At 51.3% G+C, this 18,325-nt stretch overlaps 1 protein-coding gene across 1 annotated transcript; it reads left to right on the top strand.

The window, feature by feature from the left end:
• Positions 1–342: 342 nt before the first annotated feature.
• LOC120977765 (degenerin-like protein asic-1) lies at positions 343–16,846 on the top strand. Its single transcript, XM_040405858.1, has 11 exons — positions 343–696; positions 1,123–1,334; positions 3,139–3,269; positions 5,949–6,112; positions 6,423–6,527; positions 11,154–11,274; positions 11,392–11,464; positions 14,978–15,035; positions 15,165–15,238; positions 15,364–15,439; positions 16,111–16,846. The coding sequence occupies exons 1-11, from the start codon at positions 343–345 to the stop codon at positions 16,318–16,320; spliced, it is 1,578 nt and encodes a 525-aa protein (XP_040261792.1). The 3' UTR covers positions 16,321–16,846.
• The last annotated feature ends 1,479 nt before the right edge of the window (positions 16,847–18,325 follow it).

Below are 18,325 nucleotides of genomic sequence, written 5' to 3' on the forward strand. Positions count from 1 at the left end.
ATTTGTTACGTGTGAACAGTGTCCCAGAAACCCCAATTCGTCCGACACCAATTATAGCTCTCCTAGGGGTTGTCACCCAGCTTTCCGAGTGCCCCCACATTATTACATATCTGGGTGGCAGGTGTCAAATCAATGCCTTGTCCGGGTAGAATATGAGGAGCCATCGTTTGTAGTGGCCTCTCGGAGGTGACACCTCGGGGGTATAATGAGATCATTACTGGAGATGTCACTAAGGTAACGGGCTGGACGGATTAGAGGACCTTGGGGCATTGCAGCTCCGGGCTCTTTAAGAGCCTCTGAGGGGGCGGACATGAGGCAGAGAGGCACCGGTGGAAGCCGAGAATGGGCTATCCGGAGATGAAGGCTCTGGCGTCCTCGTCCTACGATGCCAAGACTTTGCGGAAGCTGGGCCAGACCGTCCTGCAGCACACCTCGGCCCACGGGATTCCCAACATCTTCCGCTCCCGCCACTGGTTCCGCCGCCTGGTCTGGCTGTTCTTTGTGAGCTTCGCCCTGTGCTGCGCCCTCTGGCAGTGCACCGAGATGGTCATGAACTACTACACCTACCCGTCCCACGAGAAGATCATGCTCATCTCCAGCGCCAAGCTCAAGTTCCCGGCCGTCACCATCTGCAACCTGAACAGCGTGAAGCTCTCCGCCATCAACAAGAGCTTCACCATGTCCACCTCCCTGCAGGTGCGGACGGGTCACACATGAGAGCACCTACTGTGGGTCTGTCCGTCAGAACGGACGTCCTATTTACCCCATGGCATTTCACGAGGGGCGCTGTACGGCAGCACTGGTTACCTACATGTGGTATGGCGCCATACTGAGCAGCGTCACCCGCGACAATTTTAGGAAAAGTCACTGCCATGTTGATGCTGGAAACTATTTGAAAACCCGTCCTGGCCTAATTCTTCTCACAGCTGAGGGTTTGTTACAACTGTATCCAGTGTAGACAATCCTCTGATACTGATACATTGTAACAAGTCAGAACAGGCTGCTGATGCGTCTACTGGATACACTTGTAACAAACCCTGTGAGAAAGGAATTGGAGAGGATGTTGCTATTCGCTGACAACAAGCAGTGACCGTCCATGTTTTGTTTTTTTTTCCCCCCCAGGACTCCGGCTTGGAACTGATGCACCGCAGAAACCGCTCGTACGTTAACGTGTCGTCCGAATATCAAGATGAGAGCGTCCAGTACGCCAGCGCCTTCAACAGGTTCGCCTCGGAGTTTAACCAGCTGATGGAGGAGCAGAAGGTGGAGATGGGGCACCAGCTGGACGACATGCTGATCTTCTGTAACTTCCACGGGCAGGAGTGCAACGCCAGGTACAGGAGCCCCGCACGTCGTATGGTGTGCTCAGGGGCCCCATTGGGATGCAGGGGGGCATGTGGGCATCCTCTGCTGCCCAATTACCCATCTGACCACATGGTTATAGAGAGGGGTAAGCATGAGGATAGCCTGTCCAAATCCGCACCCTGCAGAGCCCTGGTCCCAGTCAGATCTGTTCCTGGGAAAGTTGTGTGACGTGAAATGTTGGCCCCATTGGCAGAGCAGTAGTCCGATTCTACGTGATCCACTCCCTGCGCCCAGGTCACCGTGCAGGACTGCGGGAAAGCTGGGTGGGGGCTGTAATATTACGCTGAACGTATAATGCTCCACTCATTCTGCCTGCGATTTCCTCTCCTGGGTGTCAGACCGACGCTGGCCGCTCCCGCTTCCCTTCGCGAGTGACTCCGTCCGCTCCCCCTCTGATCTTTCACAGGGCTCCTTTAATCACCTGACACTTCAGAAGTCGCCGCCGATGGCGTCATTACAGAACGTACGCCGCTACCGCTCGTAATAATGGGATTAAAATGCTTCTGCTGAGACCATGGTGGGGTGACACCTGCTGCTAGGTTGGTGGGGGTCCGGCCGCTGGACGTCCCATAGAGCGTGATAGAGTGGGGCACCGCTCCGTTCAAAGGGGGCACAGGACCCTCGTTCTCTGCAGGACAGGAGGAATCATTGTATAATGGAGCCTTCTCATATACCTTCAATTTCTCAGCATTTGCAAGATCTCTGCTTGCTGTCAGTGAAAAGTAACATTATTGTCTACAATGCAGAGGTATTTTTTTCCGTTTACGGGCCTTTTTTTGCGTTCCCTAAACGGAACCATTCATTTCAATGGTTCCGCAAAAAAAAAACGGAATGTCCTCCGTATGCATTCCGTTTCCGTATTTCCGTTGAAAGATAGAGCATGTCCTATTATTGCCCGCAAATCACGTTCTGTGGCTCCATTCAAGTCAATGGGTCTGCAAAAAAAAAGGAACACATACGGAAATGCATCCGTATGTCTTCCGTATCCGTTCCGTTTTTGCGGAACCATCTATTGAAAATTTGATGCCCAGCCCAATTTTTTCTATGTAATTACTGTATACTGTAAATGCCATACGGAAAAACAGAACGGAAACAAAAAACGGAACAACGGATCCGTTTAAAACGGACCGTAAAACACACTGAAAAAGCCATACGGTCGTGTGCAGGAGGCCCTTAACCTAATAATTCTCACAGCTGAGGGTTTGTAACAGTTGTATCCGGTCTACACAAACATCTCAGGACTCCAGACTGATACATTGTAACAAAGCGATGTACGATGCACAATGTATTTAGCTTTGGCAGAAAGTGTCTAGATCGGATATAACTGTAGCAAAATAGGGTAAATAGAAATGTTTCCATTAGCTGACAGCCAGCAGAGATGGAAACACAAAGTGTGTGAGGAATTCCCCGAACTTTCCAGCCATGAAGCTTTATGAATGTGATCTGCACTGCTGAGGGTTTGTTACATTTGTATCCAGTCTAGACAATAGTGTATGAGCTAAACCTCATGTAGTGTTGAGCGAACCTGTGGGCGTCTAAAGTTCGGGTTATCGAAGAATCGCGTTACGGATTCTAAATTCCGTTACGGTCCGTGGTAGCGGAATCCATACCGCGATTCTTCGATAACCCGAACTTTAGACGCCGAACACAATTTCGCTCAACACTTCTCATGTCTGATAGTTTGTTACAATGTATCAGCCTGGAGCTCACAGACGATACAATGTATTGGGGCGCTCGGGGCTCGTTCTTGTGACTTCTCTTCTCTTCTTCCAGTTTTTTCTCCAGTTTCATTAACTATAAATTCGGGAACTGCTACACGTTCAACTCCCAGAAGCCGACAGATTACCGAGGGAACCCGGCGAGCGCGCAGCCGCTCAACATCACCAAAGCGGGGTTCATGTACGGTGAGCAGAGGACACGGGGTAGCAGTACGTCTGCTTCTGGGAAAGCTGGGTTACAGACAACCACATAAGGACCTGAAATAGCGTATTGGTTGTCGTTCCCAGAAACGGATAGGACTAAGAAATGGCGGAAGAGTAAGGCTACATGCACACGTCCGTGACCAGGTGGTCAGTGATGCATCCGTGAAGGATCCGTGTTGGGTCCGTATGTCCGGTTTTTTTTGCTGTCCGTGTTGCATCCGTGTTTCACTGACACTGAACAGCTGAAAAATAATTTTCAAAGCATCTCTTCTCAATGATCCGTGAAACACGGATGGCATCCGTGTTGCATCCATGGTTTTCACGGATTCATTGACTATAATGGGCGTGAGGGATCCGAGAACACGGACCAATATACGGACACGCATCCGTGCTGAAAACACGGACCCACGGACCGCGCTAAAACACTGATGTGTGAATACACACATTGAAATGAATGGGGACGCGTGCTGTCCGTGAAACACTGACGTGTGAATGAGGCTTACAGCTGGGATGCTTGGCTGTCCCTGACTACCCTTTGGGAGCTGCTGTGGCGGCTATTGTGGGTGTCAATCAGGAGTCATTATCCCCACTAACAAGGGGGCCGAGGGCTGTAAATCCAGAAGTCACTAATGAGCAGGAGATGGCGGAGTCATTAGCAGTAATGAGCTGTGTAGCTTCATCACACCGACCCGACGCGCAGTTCTAGAAGGTTCTGGAGCATCTCACTGTCCAGAACATACAGCAACATGTAAAGAGCCCACATCTGTACAAAAGGGCTGTGGCTGGTACTGCGAGGAGCACTATGGCTGGTGCTGTCAGGGGCACTGTGGCTGGTACTGCGAGGAGCACTATGGTTGGTGCTGTCAGAGGCACTGTGGCTGGTACTGCGAGGAGCACTATGGCTGGTGCTGTCAGGGGCACTGTGGCTGGTACTGCGAGGAGCACTATGGCTGGTGCTGTCAGGGGCACTGTGGCTGGTACTGCGAGGAGCACTATGGTTGGTGCTGTCAGGGGCACTGTGGCTGGTACTGCGAGGAGCACTATGGTTGGTGCTGTCAGGGGCACTGTGGCTGGTACTGCGAGGAGCACTATGGCTGGTGCTGTCAGGGGCACTGTGGCTGGTACTGCGAGGAGCACTATGGTTGGTGCTGTCAGGGGCACTGTGGCTGGTACTGCGAGGAGCACTATAGTTGGTGCTGTCAGGGGCACTGTGGCTGGTACTGCGAGGAGCACTATGGTTGGTGCTGTCAGGGGCACTGTGGCTGGTACTGCGAGGAGCACTATGGTTGGTGCTGTCAGGGGCACTGTGGCTGGTACTGCGAGGAGCACTATGGTTGGTGCTGTCAGGGGCACTGTGGCTGGTACTGCGAGGAGCACTATGGTTGGTGCTGTCAGGGGCACTGTGGCTGGTACTGCGAGGAGCACTATGGTTGGTGCTGTCAGGGGCACTGTGGCTGGTACTGCGAGGAGCACTATGGCTGGTGCTGTCAGGGGCACTGTGGCTGGTACTGCGAGGAGCACTATGGTTGGTGCTGTCAGGGGCACTGTGGCTGGTACTGCGAGGAGCACTATGGTTGGTGCTGTCAGGGGCACTGTGGCTGGTACTGCGAGGAGAACTATGGTTGGTGCTGTCAGGGGCACTGTGGCTGGTACTGCGAGGAGCACTATGGTTGGTGCTGTCAGGGGCACTGTGGCTGGTACTGCGAGGAGCACTATGGTTGGTGCTGTCAGGGGCACTGTGGCTGGTACTGCGAGGAGCACTATGGCTGGTGCTGTCAGGGGCACTGTGGCTGGTACTGTAAGGCTACATTCACACGTCAGTATTTTTCTATAATCCGATTTTCTGTCCGTTTTTTGCGGATCCGTTGTTCCTGAAAATGTTTCCGTATGTCATCCGTATGTCATCCGTTTTTTGCGGATCCGCAAAAAACAGAAACATGTATAAATTTCAATAAGCAAATAAAGTTGTTTGGATTTCTTTAAAAAAAAAAAAAAAAATTAAAATGTAATTTTCAGGAACGGATTCCGTATAAAACGGATGACATACGGAATGACATCCGTATGTCATCCGTTTTTTGCGGATCCATTGACTTTGTATTGTACCAGGATCCGATTTTTCAGGAAAAGAATAGGACATGTTTTATATTTAAACGGACATGCGGAACGGAACAACGGAAACGGACAGCACACATTGTGCTGTCCGTTTTTTTCCAGGACCCATTGAAAATGAATGGGTCCAGATCTGGTCCAGAAAAAACGGAACAGATCAGGAAAGAAAAAACGGACGTGTGAATGGACCCTAAGGGGCACTGTGGCTGGTGCTGTATGGGGGATTCTGGCTGGTACTATATGGAGGCACTGTGACTGGTACTGTATGGGGAACAATGGTTGGTGCTGTATGGGGGATTCTGGCTGGTACTATATGGGGGCACTTTGGCTGGTACTGTATGGGGCACCATGGTTGGTGCTGTATGAGGGACACTGGTTGGTACTGTATGGGGGATTCTGGCTGGTACTGTATGGGGGCCTTGTGACTGGTACTTTAAGGGGTAGGGCTAGGCACAGAAGAAATGGGTAAGTGGGTATATGATAGACATGGGGCAGGCTCTGTTGTCCACATACACCTGGATGTTGGCACTGACCCGCCTGTGTGCCCGGCAGGTCTGCACCTGGAGCTGTTCATTCAGCAGATGGAATATGTGAGGGACATAACGCACTCCGCGGGCATCCGCCTCCTCATCCACGATCAGACCCAGATGCCATTCCCTGAAGATGAAGGTGTCAATGTGCCTCCCGGATTTGAGACTGATATCGGCATGATGAAGGTAACAGAGGGCCTTAAAGGGCCAGCGTCACACAAGAAATCAGCACCATGGTGATTTACAGTACTGTATCCTCTGGGGCAGAAGGGACTTTAGGGCCCCCTCTGACACAAGGGCCCGGATGGACGCCCTCTAGTTACACCACCCTTACAGGACTGATGGGTAAAGCCAGAAGCTTTAGATCCTGGTCTTTATAAACAATAAGATGTGATTCTCACTACTGACCACTAGACGGCGCCCTAGCAGCACGCACCCACATAATACACTGTATGATGGCGATTATATTATTATTACGGACGGTTTGTTTTTGCAGATTCACATTGACAGGCTGAAATCACCGTACATAAGTCGGTGCACCGACGGGGAGGACATCAAGAACTTCTATGAGGACGTGTACGGATCTGGGTACACTCGAGAGGTCAGCTTGTCCTGCAAGACGTGGCAGTCAGGAGGGAGTGACAGCATGGCGGACTGTGTTACAGCGCCCAACCAGGAATGCATAGACTGCATGGCTCCACACCTGTCCACAGGTTGTGCCTGGTACTGCAGCGCAGCTTCATTGACGTAAAAGGAGATAAGCTGCAATACCAGGCGCAAACTGTGGGCAGGGGTGGCGCTGTTTTTGGAACTACAGAGAGGCCCTAGAACCCGGGTGGGTACAACAAGGGACCGTCCACTCATGTCCCCAAATACTGGTCAAGAAACTCCTCAGGGTGGGGGAGGCTAAACACGAGTAGAGGAGAGTGATGGGTGCCATGAAAGAGCATCGGCGGGACGCGCTCTCCTGCCCTCTGCCTTCCTCCATTGTGTCACCGTCTGCAGCTGCCATCTGATCACAGCTCAGCCGCATGTTCGTCACCCCCCTCCATATACTGGTCATGTTGGTCACCCTCCCTCCCTATACTGGTCGTGTTGGTCACCCCCCTCCCTATACTGGTCATGTTGGTCACCCTCCCTCCCTATACTGGTCGTGTTGGTCACCCCACCTCCCTATACTGGTTATGTTGGTCACCCTCCCTCCCTATACTGGTCATGTTAGTTACCCCCCTCCCTATACTGGTCGTGTTGGTCACCCTCCCTCCCTATACTGGTCATGTTGGTCACCCCCCTCCCTATACTGGTCATGTTGGTCACCCTCCTCCCTATACTGGTCATGTTGGTCACCCTCCCTCCCTATACTGGTCATGTTGGTCACCCTCCCTCCCTATACTGGTCGTGTTGGTCACCCCCCTCCCTATACTGGTTATGTTGGTCACCCTCCCTCCCTATACTGGTCATGTTAGTTACCCCCCTCCCTATACTGGTCGTGTTGGTCACCCTCCCTCCCTATACTGGTCATGTTGGTCACCCCCCTCCCTATACTGGTCATGTTGGTCACCCTCCTCCCTATACTGGTCATGTTGGTCACCCTCCCTCCCTATACTGGTCATGTTGGTCACCCTCCCTCCCTATACTGGTCATGTTGGTCACCCCCCTCCCTATACTGGTCATGTTGGTCACCCCCCTCCCTATACTGGTCATGTTGGTCACCCCCCTCCCTATACTGGTCATGTTGTTCACCCTCCTCCCTATACTGGTCATGTTGGTCACCCCCCTCCCTATACTGGTCGTGTTGGTCACCCTCCCTCCCTATACTGGTCATGTTGGTTACCCTCCCTATACTGGTCGTGTTGGTCACCCCCCACCCTATACAGGTCATGTTGGTCACCCCCCACCCTATACTGGTCATGTTGGTCACCCTCCCTCCCTATACTGGTCGTGTTGGTCACCCCCCTCCCTATACTGGTCATGTTAGTTACCCCCCTCCCTATACTGGTCGTGTTGGTCACCCTCCCTCCCTATACTGGTCATGTTGGTCACCCTCCCTCCCTATACTGGTCATGTTGGTCACCCCCCTCCCTATACTAGTCATGTTGGTCACCCTCCTCCCTATACTGGTCATGTTGGTCACCCTCCCTCCCTATACTGGTCATGTTGGTCACCCCCCTCCCTATACTGGTCATGTTGGTCACCCCCCTCCCTATACTGGTCATGTTGGTCACCCCCCTCCCTATACTGGTCGTGTTGGTCACCCTTCCTCCCTATACTGGTCATGTTGGTCACCCCCCTCCCTATACTGGTCGTGTTGGTCACCCTTCCTCCCTATACTGGTCATGTTGGTCACCCTCCCTCCCTATACTGGTCATGTTGGTTACCCTCCCTCCCTATACTGGTCGTGTTGGTCACCCCCCACCCTATACAGGTCATGTTGGTCACCCCCCACCCTATACAGGTCATGTTGGTCACCCTCCCTCCCTATACTGGTCATGTTGGTCACCCCTCTCCCTATACTGGTCATGTTGGTCACCCTCCCTCCCTATACTGGTCATGTTGGTCACCCCTCTCCCTATACTGGTCACCCCTCTCCCTATACTGGCCGTGTTGGTTACCCTCCCTCCCTATACTGGTCGTGTTGGTTACCCTCCCTCCCTATACTGGCCGTGTTGGTTACCCTCCCTCCCTATACTGGTCATGTTGGTCACCCCTCTCCCTATACTGGTCACCCCTCTCCCTATACTGGCCGTGTTGGTCACCCCCCACCCTATACTGGTCATGTTGGTCACCCTCCCTCCCTATACTGGTCATGTTGGTCACTTCTCTCCCTATACTGGTCACCCCTCTCCCTATACTGGTCATGTTGGTCACCCTCCCTCCCTATACTGGTCATGTTGGTTACCCTCCCTCCCTATACTGGTCATGTTGGTTAACCCTCTCCCTATACTGGTCGTGTTGGTTACCCTCCCTCCCTATACTGGTCATGTTGGTTACCCTCCCTCCCTATACTGGTCATGTTGGTCACCCCTCTCCCTATACTGGTCATGTTGGTCACCCCCCTCCCTATACTGGTCGTGTTGGTCACCCCCCACCCTATACAGGTCATGTTGGTCACTTCTCTCCCTATACTGGTCACCCCTCTCCCTATACTGGTCATGTTGGTCACCCTCCCTCTCTATACTGGTCATGTTGGTTACGCTCCCTCCCTATACTGGTCATGTTGGTTACCCCTCTCCCTATACTGGTCGTGTTGGTTACCCTCCCTCCCTATACTGGTCATGTTGGTTACCCTCCCTCCCTGTACTGGTCATGTTGGTCACCCCTCTCCCTATACTGGTCATGTTGGTCACCCCCCTCCCTATACTGGTCGTGTTGGTCACCCCCCACCCTATACAGGTCATGTTGGTCACCCCTCTCCATATACTGGTCATGTTGGTCACCCTCCTCCCTATACTGGTCATGGTGGTCACTCCACTCCCAATACTTGTCGTGTTGGTCACCCTCCCTCCCTATACTGGTCATGTTGGTCACCCTCCCTCCCTATACTGGTCATGTTGGTCACCCTCCCTCACTATACTGGTCATGTTGGTCACCCTCCCTCCCTATACTGGTCATGTTGGTCACCCTCCCTTCCTATACTGGTCATGTGGGTCACCCCCCTCCCAATACTGGTCATGTGGGTCACCCTCCCTCCCTATACTGGTCATGTTGGTCACCCCTCTCCCTATACTGGTCATGTTGGTCACCCCCCTCCCTATACTGGTCATGTGGGTCACCCCCCCTGCCTATACTGGTCATGTGGGTCACCCTCCCTACCTATACTGGTCATGTGGGTGACCCCCCCTCCCTATACTTGTAGTGTTGGTCACCCTCCTTTCCTATACTGGTCATGTTGGTCACCCCTCTCCCTATACTGGTCATGTTGGTCACCCCTCTCCCTATACTGGTCATGTTGGTCCCCCCCCTCCCTATACTGGTCATGTTGGTCACCCCTCTCCCTATACTGGTCATGTTGGTCACCCCCCTCCCTATACTGGTCGTGTTGGTCACCCCCCCTGCCAATACTGGTCATATTGGTCACCCCCCTCCCTATACTGGTCATGTTGGTCACCGTCCCTCCCTATACTGGTCGTGTTGGTCACCCCTCCCCCCCCTGCCTATACTGGTCATGTTGGTCACCCTCACTCCCTATACTGGTCATGTTGGTCACCCCTCTCCCTATACTGGTCATGTTGGTCACCCCCCCTGCCTATACTGGTCATGTTGGTCACCCCCCTCCCCATACTGGTCATGTTGGTCACCCCCCTCCCTATACTGGTCATGTTGGTCACCCCCCCTGCCTATACTGGTCATGTTGGTCACCCTCACTACCTATACTGGTCGTGTTGGTCACCCTCACTCCCTATACTGGTCGTGTTGGTCACCCTCACTCCCTATACTGGTCATGTTGGTCACCCTCACTCCCTATACTGGTCATGTCGGTCACCCTCACTCCCTATACTGGTCATGTTGGTCACCCTCACTCCCTATACTGGTCATGTTGGTCACCCCTCTCCCTATACTGGTCATGTTGGTCACCCCCCTCCCTATACTGGTCATGTTGGTCACCCTCCCTCCCTATACTGGTCATGTTGGTTACCCTCCCTCCCTATACAGGTCATGTTGGTTACCCCTCTCCCTATACTGGTCATGTTGGTCACCCTCCCTATACTGGTCATGTTGGTCACCCTCCCTCCCTATACTGGTCATGTTGGTCACCCTCACTCCCTATACTGGTCATGTTGGTCACCCTCACTCCCTATACTGGTCGTGTTGGTTACCCCTCTCCCTATACTGGTCATGTTGGTCACCCTCACTCCCTATACTGGTCATGTTGGTTACCCCTCTCCCTATACTGGTCATGTTGGTCACCCTCCCTCCCTATACTGGTCATGTTGGTCACCCTCACTCCCTATACTGGTCATGTTGGTCACCCTCACTCCCTATACTGGTCATGTTGGTCACCCCCCTCCCTATACTGGTCATGTTGGTCACCCTCACTCCCTATACTGGTCATGTTGGTCACCCCCCCTCCCTATACTGGTCATGTTGGTCACCCTCCCTCCCTATACTGGTCATGTTGGTCACCCTCCCTCCCTATACTGGTCATGTTGGTCACCCCCCCCCCCTCGTTAAGTGAGTGCCCGCTGGCGTTGACCTTGCTGTCCATGTTTTCCTGTCGCCCCCGCAGGCCTGCAAACGGACATGTGCCCAGCAGAACATCATCGACAACTGTGGCTGCATTCACTGGGAGTTTGCTTATCCCAAGAATTCGGAGCACCCCAAGTGCAATCTCAGCAACGTCGTCGCCCGTGAGTCCCTTTTACTTTTCATTCAGTTATGGTCTATACTCTGTTGCTCTCTGTTATCAGCCAGTCCTATCGCTCCTCCATTTTCCGCACTTTGATGGTTGCGTCTTCCGCCTCCAGGTGACTGCGTGAAGCTCTACGAATTTAAATTTGCGCACGACGAATTGAACTGCCACTGCCCCCTACAGTGCAAGTAAGTGAACGTCACCCGTCAAGTTCATTGGTACAGTGGTCTCCAGCCTGTGGTTCTCCAACTGTTGCGAAACTACAGCTCCCAATATGTGGGGCTGCTGGGAATTGTAGTTTAAAAACAGCTGCAGAGAGTCAGGGGTCCGCCGGTTATCATCCAGCTTTTCCAGAGCCCTAAATGGCAATTGAGGTGGTTTTACCATGTTCTTGCTTCTTGCAGACCCTTCATGACAAGTATCACACTTCTCCACTGTGCTCGTGTGTCGGTCTTTACTGTCATTCTAGCATTCAGTTCATAAAACAGGAGAGCGATAGGTCCCATCCGGACACCTTCAGCCTTGTCAGCGCAGCCACAGAGCACATGACACGTTTCCTGTCTCTTTCCTGCTGATGCAGCTTTTTTGCCATTTCTGCTTTTCGGATTCACATGACGGCCCCGGGTCATCTGTCTAATCATTCATGTCATGCTACCAGACAGATTTGCCGTTCAGGAGTCTAGGAAAGCTGGATGATGACTGTAATTTATCCCTTTTGGTTTTTCTGTAAAAAATACATTTCCCAAAAATGTTTTTTTCCCGCCGTCCAGTTCTGTTTTTAGGTTTTTTCTATTATTGGGAAAGTTGGGTGACAACCAACATGGCCAACATTATAGCTCCCACCAAGGATTGCTACCTGGCATTACGTCCGAGGCAGATTCCCAGTGCCTCTCTGTCCAGTGCCGATTTTCCAAAGTCCGTACTTATCCTCATGAACTCAGGTCCAAAATTAGGTCAGACCCAAAATTAAATCAGACCCAAAGATGGATCCAAAATAAAGACCCCAGAACAGACCCAAAATTGACTCAGTTCTCAGACTAAACCCAAAATGAATTCAGACCCCAGTGTAGACCCCAAAATTATTTCAAACCTGACTGAAAATTGATTCAGTGTTCAGACCAGACCCAAAATTAATTAAGACCCCAGACCGGACCCAAAAATAATCCAGGCCCAAAACCAGAACCAACATGAATGTAGACCACAGTCTAGACCCAAAAATTATTTCAGACCCTACCCAAAATCAGTTCAGCCCCTAGACCAGACCCAAATTCAGACTCCAGACCAGATCCAAATTCAGACCCCAGACCAGATCCAATTCAGACCCCAGACCAGATCCAAATTCAGACCCCAGACCAGATCCAAATTCAGACCCCAGACCAGATCTAAATTCAGACCCCAGACCAGACCAAAATTCAGACCCCAGACCAGATGGAAAAGTTAATTCAGACAAAAAAACTGAACAAATTCTGACTCCAGTCTAGACTCCAACATTATTTCAGACCCCAGACTAGACCCAAAATTGATTCAGACCTAAACCTAGGCACCAAATTATTTTGGACCTAAAATTAATTCAGTCCCCAGACTAAACCCAAACTGAATCCAGGCCCAAAACCAGAACCAACATGAATGTAGACCACAGTCTAGACCCAAAAATTATTTCAGACCCTACCCAAAATCAGTTCAGCCCCTAGACCAGACCCAAATTCAGACTCCAGACCAGATCCAAATTCAGACCCCAGACCAGATCCAATTCAGACCCCAGACCAGATCCAAATTCAGACCCCAGACCAGATCCAAATTCAGACCCCAGACCAGATCTAAATTCAGACCCCAGACCAGACCAAAACTGAGACCCCAGACCAGATGGAAAAGTTAATTCAGACAAAAAAACTGAACAAATTCTGACTCCAGTCTAGACTCCAACATTATTTCAGACCCCAGACTAGACCCAAAATTGATTCAGACCTAAACCTAGGCACCAAATTATTTTGGACCTAAAATTAATTCAGTCCCCAGACTAAACCCAAACTGAATCCAGGCCCAAAACCAGAACCAACATGAATGTAGACCACAGTCTAGACCCAAAAATTATTTCAGACCCTACCCAAAATCAGTTCAGCCCCTAGACCAGACCCAAATTCAGACTCCAGACCAGATCCAAATTCAGACCCCAGACCAGATCCAATTCAGACCCCAGACCAGATCCAAATTCAGACCCCAGACCAGATCCAAATTCAGACCCCAGACCAGATCTAAATTCAGACCCCAGACCAGACCAAAACTGAGACCCCAGACCAGATGGAAAAGTTAATTCAGACAAAAAAACTGAACAAATTCTGACTCCAGTCTAGACTCCAACATTATTTCAGACCCCAGACTAGACCCAAAATTGATTCAGACCTAAACCTAGGCACCAAATTATTTTGGACCTAAAATTAATTCAGTCCCCAGACTAAACCCAAACTGAATCCAGGCCCAAAACCAGAACCAACATGAATGTAGACTACAGTCTAGACCCAAAAATTATTTCAGACCCTACCCAAAATCAGTTCAGCCCCTAGACCAGACCCAAATTCAGACTCCAGACCAGATCCAAATTCAGACCCCAGACCAGATCCAAATTCAGACCCCAGACCAGATCTAAATTCAGACCCCAGACCAGACCAAAATTCAGACCCCAGACCAGACCAAAATTCAGACCCCAGACCAGATTGAGAAGTTAATTCAGACAAAAAAACTGAACAAATTCTGACTCCAGTCTAAACCCCAACATTATTTCAGTCCCCAGACCAAACACAAACTGCATTCAGACCCCAGACCGGACCCAAAATTAATCCAGGCCCAGAACCAACATGAATGTAGACCACAGTCTAGACCCAAAAATTATTTCAGACCCTACCCAAAATCAGTTCAGCCCCTAGACCAGACCCAAATTCAGACTCCAGACCAGATCCAAATTCAGACCCCAGACCAGACCAAAATTCAGACCCCAGACCAGACCCAAATTCAGACCCCAGACCAGACCCAAATTCAGACCCCAGACCAGATTGAATAGTTAATTCAGACAAAAAAACAGAACAAATTCTGACTCCAGTCTAAACCCCAACATTATTTCAGTCCCCAGACCAAACCCAAACTGCATTCAGACCCCAGACCGGACCCAAAATTAATCCAGGCCCAAAACCAGAACCAACATGAATTTAGACCACAGTCTAGACCCAAAAATTGTTTCAGACCCTACCCAAAATCTGTTCAGCCCCCAGACCAGACCCAAATTCAGACCCCAGACCGAAAAATTAATTCAGACAAAAAAACAGAACAAATTCAGACTCCAGTCTAGACTCCAACATTATTTCAGACCCCAGACTAGACCCAAAATTGATTCAGACCTAAACCTAGGCACAAAATTATTTTGGACCTAAAATTAATTCAGTCCCCAGACTAAACCCAAACTGAATTCAGACCCCAAACCAGACGTATAATTAATTCAGACCGCCCCCCCCCCCCCCCAGACCAGACCCCAAATGAATGCAAACCTAAAACCAGAGTCAAAATGAATTCAGACCCCAGACCAGACCTGCTGTATAATGTAGTCGGAGCACGCACTACATCCTGATGCTGGCTGGTGCCCGGGGCAGACTGGACCGCGGAGCGAGGAGGACTGTCATGATGCACCGCTAACCTGTTTGTCTTTGTGACAGAGAGGATATCTACCAGCTGACCGTGTCTGGATCCCAGTGGCCGTCCAGCGCTTTTATCGTAAGTGTTGTGTATTACCGGCGGCGGGTACAGAGCGTGGCACGTTGCATATCTCAGCTTCCTCGTGGCACCTGGCTGGGGAGCAGGAGATCCGCCTGTAGGAACTGATGGGAGTATTTCTGTTTATAGGAGAACTTCGCCAAGGACCTTAGAGAGTGGGGAGGACAAATGAAAGTAATAGCGGACAACCCGGCGCTGATCAGGTAGCTATCGCCCTCTGGTATCTGGGGGACAGATTGACTGTGGTGGGATGAGCGACAGGAAGTGCAGAATTTGATTTGAGGGCCTGGCCCTTTAAGAATGTCTGCTTTGTCTTCCTCTTCTCCAGGGATAATTTCGTGAAGGTCGTGGTTTACTTCAAACAACTCAATTTCGAGATGATAGAAGAGGAGCCGTCCATGACGGTGAGGACCAAGATAGACGCCATGGGTGGACGCGGGGCCCGGGCCTCCTAGTGGCTTGGCTATAAGGCTTGCACTTGTACAGACAGCAGTCACAACCGGGGCCCCAACATCAACATCATACTCAGGGGTGCACCTAGCCCTTACACTGCCCCCTCTTGCCCCTACCTGGTGCCTCACCTCGCCTCATTGGCGGTGCACCCCCCCCCTGCTCATACTCCACCTAGTGGCGCAATGGTGCAACAATGCAATTCTGCAAAAACTTTGCAGCTTTGGATGTGACTGTAGTATGGGCAAAATGGCTCAGCCTTCTATGTAGATGCACAGTGCGGTCTTAACTATCAGATCGAGGAGATCTGATTCCCGGACCGTGGTTGTCAAGAGTCCTGGGAAATGGACAGGACTGGGGTGGGGTTTGTGCAAATTTACCCAAAAGCAGGCACAGCGCCATCCACCGTATAGTGGCCGCGCTTGGTATTGCAGCTCAGTCCCATTCCCTGAAAGGTCATGTGACCGATCAATGTGACACCCAAAGAAGAGGCTGCAGTGCCCCCCAAACATCTGACTGGCGGGGTGCTGGGAGTCGGACCTCCGCCAATCAGGTAGATTACGAGTAGTTAAGTACCGGAAAGACCCCTTTAACCCCTTTTTCGGATTTCTCTTTTTCGTTGCAGGAAATTAACCTCATCTCTAACATGGGGGGCTTGGTCGGCCTGTGGGTGGGCTTCTCGGTTTGCACCTTGGCGGAGTTCTTTGAGTTGCTGTTGGACGTCATTCTGCTCTTTATTCAGAGGTGCATCGGGACGGCGAACAAGAGGGGCTACTCCAACCCCTACATGCAGAAGCAGAGCCCCATCTACCTACGGAAGACCACCAAGCTTTAAAGGGGGAGGGGGGGACAATCAATGCAATGGATCTGATCCCACCCAGCACCCAAGAGTGTACGCAGCCCAATGTCCAATATAATGAGTGCCCCCTGTATATCCCCAATATCTCAAACTGAGGGGAATATGGACTGAGGATTGCAAAATGCAAAACTACAGCTCCCATCCGGCTGTCAGGGCATGATGGGGGTTGTAGTTTTGCAACAACTGGAGAAGGGGGAAGAATATTAATCCACGTCTTTCAATTGAATCTCAAACTTTTTCTGCGATTTTGTGCCTTCCTGCGACTTTGCCCTGACAGGGCCTGTGATAAGGTCGCACGACGGCGCGCTCTTCCTGCAGCGTCATGCATTCTCATGGGGCGCGCTTCGCACAGGACTCCGATGGCGCCCCAGTGTCAATGCGGAAAAATGGCTAAATCCACCCGTTTTGTGTTCGTAGCGATGTCCTAGTGACCCTGACGGTAGCGCCTCCACGTTTGTCCACAGGACCGGATGATTGAGAATTTAGTGTCATGCTGCGTATATTGTGAACCGAAATAAAGTCATTTATATACGTGGCCCCCGGGTGTGAGTGATATTAATCTTGGGGCCCTGTAATAACTGCTATACCGAGACCACAAGTCATGGAAGGGTTAAAGCGCTATTCTTTATCCTCACCTCCCTCATCCAGATGCCTCCGCTTTTCCAGGGGTGGTCACTCACTCGGTGAAGGCGGGCCCCTCAGCTGCAGGGCCCCACAACGTTTAACATGCCTGTTACTCTAATTCCACAAGAATCTACAACAAAAAAAAAGTGTATGAACTTATTTTATGTCTTTTCTCCATTCACATCCAGAGCTGCATTCCAAAATTCTGCTGGTTGCCCTTGGAAACAGTCAGATGTTTGGCTCCACCCCTTTGACAGACAAGTGACCTAACAGTCTATGTCACTGTCACCCGAGCTCCCACAATGCACTTCTGTCTGGTAACTGGAAACCAGCAGGATTCTGGATTTAGCTTTAGAGGTGAATGGAGCAGAAAACGCTGAGGATTTATATGGTGGAGTTCCCCTTTAACACCCCCCCCCCCCCCCTGTACATTTCTCATGTGCTTAGATTATCTGCAAAACATGTTTTGGGAGAAGCGGGTCAGTCCTGCGCCCCCCGGGCACACAGCGGCCGCTCTCAGAGGAGATGTTTGCACAGTCTGGATGTTGGCAGCCCCCCACCCACCGCACACAGAGACCCCTGTATTCACGGCAAGAAGCAAAACACCTTCATCAGCGGCCGGGGCGTCAATAACAAGAAAGACTTTACTTATAAACATGGGGTTAACGTTCCCCCCAAAAATCCTGAAAACACAAGACGCCGCCCCCTGCTGTCCGGGTGGTACTTCGCGATAAGGTCTGCCGCACATACAACGGTCAGGGCCGACGCAAAGCTGGGGGGCAACCGATGTATGACAGGGGGCACCATTATGGGGGCACCGTGACTGGTACCTGTTGTCATGGGGCACTATGGCTGGCTAGCATTATTATAGGGTCACTGCGGCTGACACTGTTATGGGGTCACTGTGGCTGACACTGTTATGGGGGTCACTGTGGCTGACACTGTTATGGGGGTCACTGTGGCTGACACTGTTATGGGGGTCACTGTGGCTGACACTGTTATGGGGGTCTCTGTGGCTGTCACTGTTATGGGGGTCACTGTGGCTGACACTGTTATGGGGGTCACTGCGGCTGTCACTGTTATGGGGGTCACTGCGGCTGACACTGTTATGGGGGGTCACTGCAGCTGACATTGTTATGGGGGTCACTGCGGCTGACATTGTTATGGGGGTCACTGCGGCTGACATTGTTATGGGGGTCACTGCGGCTGACACTCTTATGGGGGGTCACTGCGGCTGACACTGTTATGGGGGTCACTGTGGCTGACACTGTTATGGGGGTCACTGTGGCTGACACTGTTATGGGGGTCACTGTGGCTGACACTGTTATGGGGGTCACTGCGGCTGACAGTGTTATGG

Source organism: Bufo bufo, chromosome 8, assembly GCF_905171765.1.
Source record: "Bufo bufo chromosome 8, aBufBuf1.1, whole genome shotgun sequence".
In the NCBI taxonomy this organism is placed as follows: Eukaryota; Metazoa; Chordata; class Amphibia; order Anura; family Bufonidae; genus Bufo; species Bufo bufo.